The sequence below is a fragment of the Eurypyga helias genome, unplaced genomic scaffold (genome assembly GCF_000690775.1).
Source record: "Eurypyga helias isolate BGI_N326 unplaced genomic scaffold, ASM69077v1 scaffold16715, whole genome shotgun sequence".
Lineage (NCBI taxonomy): Eukaryota > Metazoa > Chordata > Aves > Eurypygiformes > Eurypygidae > Eurypyga > Eurypyga helias.
Window position 1 is genome coordinate 12,026 of NW_010253684.1, and position 8,628 is coordinate 20,653.

At 48.3% G+C, this 8,628-nt stretch overlaps 1 protein-coding gene across 1 annotated transcript in view; it reads left to right on the forward strand.

Annotated features, from left to right (window-relative positions):
* The window catches only part of RHPN1 (rhophilin, Rho GTPase binding protein 1), a gene marked incomplete at its 3' end in the record, with an annotated part of 19,843 nt that extends 11,444 nt beyond the window's left edge, over nt 1-8,399 (forward strand). The window contains exons 3-9 of the mRNA XM_010152750.1: nt 2,405-2,533; nt 5,129-5,204; nt 5,694-5,771; nt 6,795-6,919; nt 7,196-7,362; nt 7,901-8,088; nt 8,243-8,399. Of these exons, the coding sequence (XP_010151052.1) occupies nt 2,405-2,533; nt 5,129-5,204; nt 5,694-5,771; nt 6,795-6,919; nt 7,196-7,362; nt 7,901-8,088; nt 8,243-8,399 (920 nt within the window). The remainder of the gene's footprint in view (nt 1-2,404; nt 2,534-5,128; nt 5,205-5,693; nt 5,772-6,794; nt 6,920-7,195; nt 7,363-7,900; nt 8,089-8,242) is intronic.
* Nucleotides 8,400-8,628: the final 229 nt, after the last annotated feature.

Here is an 8,628-nt window from a genome sequence, read left to right on the forward strand (position 1 = left end):
GTGCAAACAGTGGAAATTGGAGCCGCATGCAGGGGAGTGAGTAAAAAATGTGATGCAAAACACATCTTAATTACTCGGCCAGGGAAATGCACTGATGGGGTTCTCTTTTTCTTGCTGGATCAGCAGTTTGAATATCCTTTGGTAGCAGCCGCTTTTCCTCCCTCCCTCAAGTCCATTTTGCAGCTGAGTAATAATACGGGTTTCTGGGTGCCATGGTGCTCAAATCTTATGAAACACGGGAAATCTAGGGGAAAAGAAAAAATAATTAAGCTTGTGCCTGAAATTAAAGGCTGAGGAGGGGGGAATATGTTGTAAGTCTAAAGGTTATTGCTTAAAAATTAGAGACTGGAGTTGTATGGAGAGATTTGCTCTGCATCTCTCTAAGCTCTAGTGCTAAATGCAAATAGAAAAAGCTGTGGGTTGTCCTGCTTGGAGAAGAGTTTGCAGCTGAACTTGCTGGTTTTTATTTTGGTTTGGTGGGGTTTTTTTTTTTTGCCTTTGCAAAAGAAAAAAGCCAAACCCTCCATGCTTTAAAAAAAAAAAAAAATCTCCTGAACTGTTCTGTTCAGCATATCAACCCTCTTTCCTGGAGAGGTTGCCATGAATGGTGAGTCGGAAAAAACCACACGTGGTGTTTGCTCAGCGGTGTTAAGAGGGTTTGTTTGCTGGATAAATAAATGGGCAGAGGCAGCAGAAACCTTTTTCTTTCTTGTTCAAATACTGGGGCTGAGCATAGCAATCAGGGAGATAAAGGTGTCGCCAATAAACCAGTTTCTTAAAAAGAAATTAAGAAAAAAAAAATCAGAAGTCTTTGTTAGGTGTTAGCTAAGCAAACAGCTGATAACTTCACCGAGGAGGTTGATGGAGACACGTAGGCTCTGCGTGCAGTGCTTGCCCTGGATAGGGAGCACAAAGGGCCTGAGTGCAGGTTTGCTCATGGAAACAATTGAGTGTTCCCCTAAATTACCTCTCAGAAGTATTGTGCTCTTAATCGCTGCGTATGGCACTTGCAGAATGTAAACTGAAGTGCCTCAAAATGACATTGGGCTTTAAAACCTTAACCTGGTGACAAATCCTGGGAGAACACTTGCACACGCCTGCAAAATCAAGCTTTGGAACCTGACACATCTGTCCTGATGCAGAGCAGGGGTGAAAGCACTGGTCAGAAATATATCATTTGTATTTGCAAATGATACCCTGGTATCGCTGGGTTGCAAATCAGCTATTGGTAACATAAGAAATTAAATTAAAAAATACTGTTGCCAGATGGGAGCAAGAAGGGGAAATTCCCTTTAATGTTGGAAGAAAATTGTAGTGAGAGTCACAATGCACCAGTGTCCTGGAGGTGTTGTGACTAAATACTGGTTTATAAGGAAAAAGGGTGGTCACTGTGCTGATGTCATATGAGGAATAGCAGAAATGCCAAAGAATGCTTAATTGGAAGCAGCCATGGAGATTTCTCAACCTGCTGTGGTTTTGCTTTGTTTATTTAAAATTAAAAAAAAAAAAGCATTGGTCCTGGGAAATCCCAGCAAAGGGGAGTTAGGGGAGGAGGCACTAAAAAGCCAGCATCTTAAAAAAAAAAACCAGCATGAGCCAGGTCAGGGCAAGGCCTTTGAGGGATGCTATCCACAAAAAAACAAGTTGAACCCACGGTGCTCTGTGAAAGCTGGGTGAAAGCGTTGCCTCGGCTGAGCAGAGATCATACATGTGTTGTTTTTCCTGGATCCTGGTGTGATTTAACATGAGCAGCCAGAGCCCCTTTCAGCCAACGACTGTGTGCTGTCAGCTCTGGGTTATCTGCTCCAAAGGAAAGCAGGGAGAGATAAGAAGGGTATAATCAGCCTGGGAGCTTGTCTTGCTGGGAGCAGGCAGCTGAAATCAATCCTTGGTGTTTACATCTCCTGACATGCACAAGCAGGGAAGGGAGGGCAGGGTCCAGTGCTCCTAATGGCTGAGCACAGCAAGGGTGTGCTCTTGCAGAAGGGTTACTTGCACCCAAAAAGTTTTTTCTTTTTCCAGCCCAACTATAAAGCACTTTAATTTGCTGTGGGTGATCACTTTGAGTGCTTATAGACAAATCTGAGACTGCATTTGAGGTGGGAGTGTGGATGGGTGCGGGAAAGGTTGCTCTAGGGGAGAAATAGGAGGTTCATCTGGGTAACACTGTAATGAGTTGTGCCTGCTCTCAACCTCCACAGCACAACAGGATGGATGCTGTGGCTCCCCCAGTCCCTGTTGTGTGCAGAGGAAGAGGCATGGCTCTGTGGGAAGGTTTGGATGGATGCACATGGTTTTGTATCACTGGACAACTTGACTGCTCTGATAAACAGAGATTAACTGTTGATAAATAAAGGCATTGATGAAACAGGGGAGGGTTGATCCACATGACGTTGACTTGCAGGGCCACCAGTAACCACAAGGTCAAAGAGACTGTCGCCCTGGAGCTGAGCTATGTGAACTCCAACCTGCAGCTGCTGAAGGAAGAGCTGGAGGAGCTGAACAGCAGCGTGGACGTCTACCAGAACGACAGGTACACCAGGCAGGCAGCTGCCTGCAGTGTGGGAAGAGCAGCTCAGCTCGCTTAGTTGGGATTTTATTTTTATTATTTAATTTTTGCTTTTTCTGTGAGTGAGGTATCCCCTCGCCTTGTGCCCGTTGCTCTGCCTACCTGCTCTGTGCAGGGTTTGGCCCTCTGGCAGGGACCACAGCATGGAGATTGGAGAATAAGGGAGGACTTGGGCATGGGCCAGATCTGCTGGAAACAATTTTTCATCCTGAGGAACATCCATGGTGAGTGAGGTATCCCCTCGCCTTGTGCCTGTTGCTCTGCCTACCTGCTCTGCGCAGGGTTTGGCCCTCTGATTTTTCATCCTGAGGAACATCCATGTTTCATCAGCTGCAAGCAGTGCAAACTTAACAGCTTTTCCTAGCAGATACTTAGGAGGCATTTGGGGATGGACACTGATGTCCCAAAGCAGGATGAGTAAGTAAGAAATAACCATCTTTACTTGCATCACCCAGTTTTCCTGAGAATCCCACCAGAGCATAAGTTTTTTCCAGCAGGTAAAATAAAGTATTTAACAGTAGAAATAAAAATTTTGGCAGCTCACGTGTCTGACATCCTGTTCTTGCTGTTCCCAGAATGGATTACTCACTAGTTTCTTTTCCCATCGAGGGTATTGGGTTATTTTTCTTTCCACTGTTAGACCTTTTGTTAATTGTAAAGGCTCTGTCACTTTGAAATGCTTACCCAGCCACCTTGGGCTTGACTCACCGGAGCAGTAATCCTAGCACACTTGCCAGCAGCAAGCCAACGTGCTGGGGCGGCTCGGCAGTGCCGTTTCACTGGGTGAGAAAAGCAGAAATCCCCAAGGCAGAAGGGACCGAGGATGCTGCAGCAACATGGGAGCTATTGCTGCTCCTTCCCTTCCTGAGATGGATGGGTGGATGGTGTATGTCCATCCACATGCTTTTCCCAGTGCCTGGTCCTCCTTGGGTGAGGCTTGCTGGGGACAGAGAGGTACAAAAACCAGGAGATGGCATCAGTGACTCCATCCTACAGGTTGCTGCAATGATATTAAATATAGGACCAGGATGATCTGGGTGCAGGATTGGTTTAGGGTCATAGGGTCCCCTATGGGGAGAAAGCCAAGGGAGCCCATATCTCTACCACCCTTGGGTGTTTGCTGCACCCAAAGGGTCTGTTGTGGTCTCTGAATGTAATCCTGGATGTTGCTGCTGCTGCTTCTGTGCTAGGAGTAGGCATGGTCTCTCCTGTACTGCAGGCATCCTTTCCAAGCTTTTCCCTATCAGGGATGCTTGGCTTCTTTAGCACCCTGCTTGTTTGCAGCAACCTCAAAACCCTGCCCAGGCCAAACAAAGGCCCTTTTGTTTGTTCTGGGCATTGAATTCAAGTGAAAATCTTGTTAGCAAAGGAGCAATAATGGCTTTTCTGCACTAATTATAGCTCTTGAAGCTGTTTATTCAGTATTAACAGATGAAAATGTGGGTGCAACCCCTGCTCCCCAGGTTTTTGCAGGGTTCTTTGCCTCTTTTCCTCCCTGGACTCATGAGTGATGTGCTAACAAGTTATCAGCAGTTTCTAGAGGTAACAAGAGGGGACTGTTGTACAAACCTGGGCTGGGAAGGGCTTGATCCTGCCTGACCTGATTCCCATTTTTTCACTCTGCCAAATCTTCTCATCTCTTTAAACCAGTCCCCTGGGAGGCCAAGGGTCTGGGGATGCAGTAATATGGCTTAGTGCCAGGGTTGGGCACATCCCTGAGGGATAGATGGGTATTGGGGAAAGCTTTTTGCAGAGTTGATGTGAGCTGTGGGTACTACCATGGATTCCCATTCTCCATCTCTCCATACAAGAATGATGGGCCCAGTTTTGGGGTTCTTTGCAGAGCAGCAGGGCTGTAATCTTCTGTGTGCTCCAGGCTCTGCTGCTGGTACAGGCCTTTGGCAGCAGAAGATCAAAAAAGCCACTAAAGCCCCAAAAGATGGTCCTTCCTGGCTGTCATCCTGCAGGACTTCTTCCTCAGTGCTGCACGACTGCCCTGTGTGAAGGTTGAAATACAAACCACTCGCCACCTGGGTGTTCCCAGAGTCATCTTTTGAGTTCTACGATATTGAACAGGCTCTGCAATAAGAGCTATTATTAGACAACTGCATTTAATAGGGGTAGAAAATGTCAGTATCAGACACAGGACTGCAGCTCAAGCAAGCCCTTATCAGCGCTGAAGCCCAGATTAGCACAGAGGAGTAGGTGAATCCACGACCTGTGCTTGTGTCACTCCCGATTCCCGAGGGCTGGTAATTAAAGCAGCTTTGTTACTGGAACCTCTTTTGTTACTGTTATGGAGAGAAAAGCAGAAGCTGGAGGAATAAGGGTGATGGTTTTGAGTTATTTTCTGTGCACCCCTTCTCTTGCACTGTCGTTCCTGACATCACACTGGGAAGAGAATCCTTGTGTTGTGCAGTTGGGTCCTCTTCTAGTTTTACCCTTTAAAAGGAGCAGCAGAAACCCAGGGCAAAGGGCTGCTTCATTTTAGCTCCTGACACACAGGGTCTGTCCAAGGCTTTTAAACCAACTGCCAAATACATTGCTGTCTTTTTCCAGCGAGTCTATCAGCGTCCCCATGATCCCTTTGGGCCTGAAGGAGACGAAGGAGCTGGATTTGCTGGTACCGCTAAAGGTAAGCGTCAGTGCTTTGCTCTCTTGATGCAGGGTAAGAGGATGGAGGGGAGCGACTGTACACTTTGGGTACTGGTTGGGTGCTGTGGAGGAGGTGTTGCAGCAGCTGCAAAATGTTTTATATTTTGGAAGAGTTGGGGGGGGGGGGGAAAAAAAACGCACCAAAAAAAAAAAACCCACAAAAAAAAAAAAAACACAAACAAAAAACTTTTGTTTCCCCATCCAGGATCTGACCATGACAAAAATAAAAAAAAAATTCCCATAAACCCTTTTTTTGTTTGGAACTGACCTTAAAACATGGGAGATGAGGGTCTGGAAATGCTGGAGAGCAAGAGACAGATGGGGGAGGCGATGGCTTTCCCTGGCACAAGTTTTCTTGCAGGTAGAGCTGACAAACTGCCTGTACAGAATAATCCAGAGTCGCCCTTGAAATCCTGAACATCTGTTTCCAAGGATGACTCCATGCTTTTTCTTTTGTTTCCCCATCCAGGATCTGATCAGTGAACACTATGGAGAGGAGGGCATCTTGTTTGAAAAGGAAATCAAAGAGTTCATGGAGCTACGGCAGGTTTGTGTCCCTGGAGTTACAAAGTCTTGCTTTGGCTTGTCCAGAAACACTTGTTGGATGTGCCACATCTTGCTCTGGGGTCCCTCCAGCCTCTCTTCAAACTGCATGCTTATCCTTGTGTCTCAGAGTGTGGGATCCCTGTGCTAGAGCACCTCAGCTTTGGTTCGTAGGTGACAAAATATTACAGACTGTTCAGTAACTGTTTTCTTTCCACGTCCTTTAATACCCTGCTAACCTAGACCTGAACAGCAATAAAAGTTGTTATGCAATCCATTACTGGTTTATGAATATTAGTTCACCTCTGGCAAAGCTAAATGACTGCTCTCTCTCCAGTTAGCGCTTGGAGAAAGGAAATATAAAGCAATCCGCTAAAGGTGAATTTTCTCCTCTCCTGTGAAACAGCTGTCATAAGTAACTTCAGGTTTTGCCTTGCCTTTGAGCTTTGATCTGGGAGAGTGGAAAGAAAGAGGCTTGCTCAAGCTCTTGTGCAGGGCCTGATCCTGCTCTTCAGGCTGTGGGAGAGGAGCCCTGCGAAGCCAGAAGCTGGGAAAATCCCCACAGTTAAAACTAGGCATTAGAAGAGCTTTGACTTTCCTCCCTGTGTCAGGTCAAAAGCTTGAGGGATTTTTAGGAGCCAAAAATCCTGTTTCTTCCCGAGTGTTTATCGGAGCAGACTCTGTATGAGTTTCTCTCTCTTAAAAAATATAATAATCCCAGCTTGGTTTAGGGAAGTGCTGCCATCAGCATGGCTCCCAGGCTGCTGGATCCAGATTTGGGTGCCTCAGGACTTAATTGGTGTCTCCCTGACCTCTCTGGCAGCTGAACCTGTGCCGGGGGAGCTGCCTTCTGCTGCTGTGCAGCCTCTCATCTACTATTGATCTAATCCTATTGATCATACCAATCTGAACCTGTTCATCTATAACTCAGGTGTAGTTTCTCCCCCCTGGCCAGCATGTGTAGCTCTAAATCCAATGCATCCTTATCATTTCCCTCCTCTCTTCCCATTCATGTGTCTTCTCACAGGCGATGCGTACCCCAAGCCGCAATGAAGCTGGGCTGGAGCTCTTGATGGAGTATTACAACCAGCTGTACTTCCTTGACAGTCGCTTCTTCCCTCCCACCAAAAGCCTGGGTGTCTTCTTCCACTGGTTGGTGCAGCTTTTCCCCATCCCACATGGGGCATCACGAGTGGGGAGGGAGCCTGGGCCGAGTCTCCGCGATGGGATCGCTGCCTCAGCAGCAATGTGGGGCTGGCAGACATGGGGAGGGGGGTTTACTGTTGCCCTGGGTGGGTTAATTGGTGAAGACAGGGGAAAGCATGCACTCCACAGGGATGAGAACAATGACTGCAAGGCCATGGAGAGTGCTGAAAACCCTCCAGGCTCCTGCATCCATGAGTGGCTGTTGACTCTTCCCTTCTCCAGGTACGACTCCCTGACGGGGGTCCCATCCCACCAGCGAGCACTGGCCTTCGAGAAGGGCAGCGTGCTCTTCAACATCGGAGCCCTGCACACCCAGATCGGAGCACGGCAGGACCGTGCATCCCTGCCAGGGCTCAACCAGGCTATCGATGCCTTCCAGAAGGCGGCCGGTATGTGGGTTCTCCTCTGGCTCCCCGTAGGCATGCAGGCAGCATTTTCACAGGGTGGGAATAATCCTCATGAGTGCAAGAAGGGGGGGGAGCAGTCGTGCAAAGAGGGTTGAGGACAGGGCATCTCTGAGGAACCATGAAACAAGCACAAGGTGACACCACACTGCTGCCATGGGTTCTGAAGAGGAGCTGGGATGACCCAGAAGCCACCCAAAGGGCTCTCTTGCCACACAGCAGCAGGGATATCCCAGCTGGGGAGAGGAGAGATGTTGATCTGTCTGTAAGCAGCTGGAGGAGAAGAGGCACCCTGGGACTATGATTGCTCAGGGCTTTGGAGAAGAAAGCTTCTAGGCACAAAGATGGTTTAGATAGGAGGGGAGGGACCCCTGACCTCTTTACTCACTGGTTATGGTGAGATGTTTGTGTGAGCTGGGTGAACAGCCCTTCTCCTGGGCTGCTGGTGGGGAAACCTTTGTGTGCTGAAAGCCTGACCCTCCTCACCAGCCTGGCTGCTACCAGGAGCTTCTCCCTCACACAGGTGCCTTTAACTACTTGAAGGAAAACTTCTCCAATGCTCCCAGCCTGGATATGAGCGCTGCTTCCTTGAACATGCTGGTGCGATTGATGGTCGCCCAGGTCCAGGAGTGTGTCTTTGAGAAGATGACTTTGCTGTGCACTCAGCATGACTTCCTCGCCCGGCTGCAGCTCGCCCAGGAGGCAGCAAGGGTGAGCACCTTGGGGAGAAGAGCACGTGGGGGGCTGCCACCATTGGAAAGGCTCCTTCTCTGCTCAGCAGAACCCCCTAGGAGAAGACAGCTGGCTGAGGGACGTCCAACGTCCCAACCCATGGCTTAGTAGCTTCTCTCTTGATGTCCCACAGGTGGAAGAGGTCTACTCCTTGGTGCACCAGACGATGACCCAGGCCCATGTGAAGGATTATGTTCCCTTCTCTTGGACCACCATGGTCCATGTCAAGTCGGAGCATTTCAATGCCCTTTCCCACTACTTCGCTGCCATTGCTCTCTGCGACTGCCCTGGTGAGTGTTACAGCTTGGAGGAAGCTGTCTGCTTGGCTAAGTGTTGGCTCCATGTGGTAGCCTACTGTTTGGGAAGGAATGCAAAAAAGAAGTGAAGGGACATATGCACAGGGTAGATGTATACGAAATATGAAGTTTTTGGGATTCTCTGATGTGTTGATCTTGCTTATTGACTCAGTGATTCACACACAGGTTGGATTGTCCTATATTTATGGTTTGCAAAGGCCTT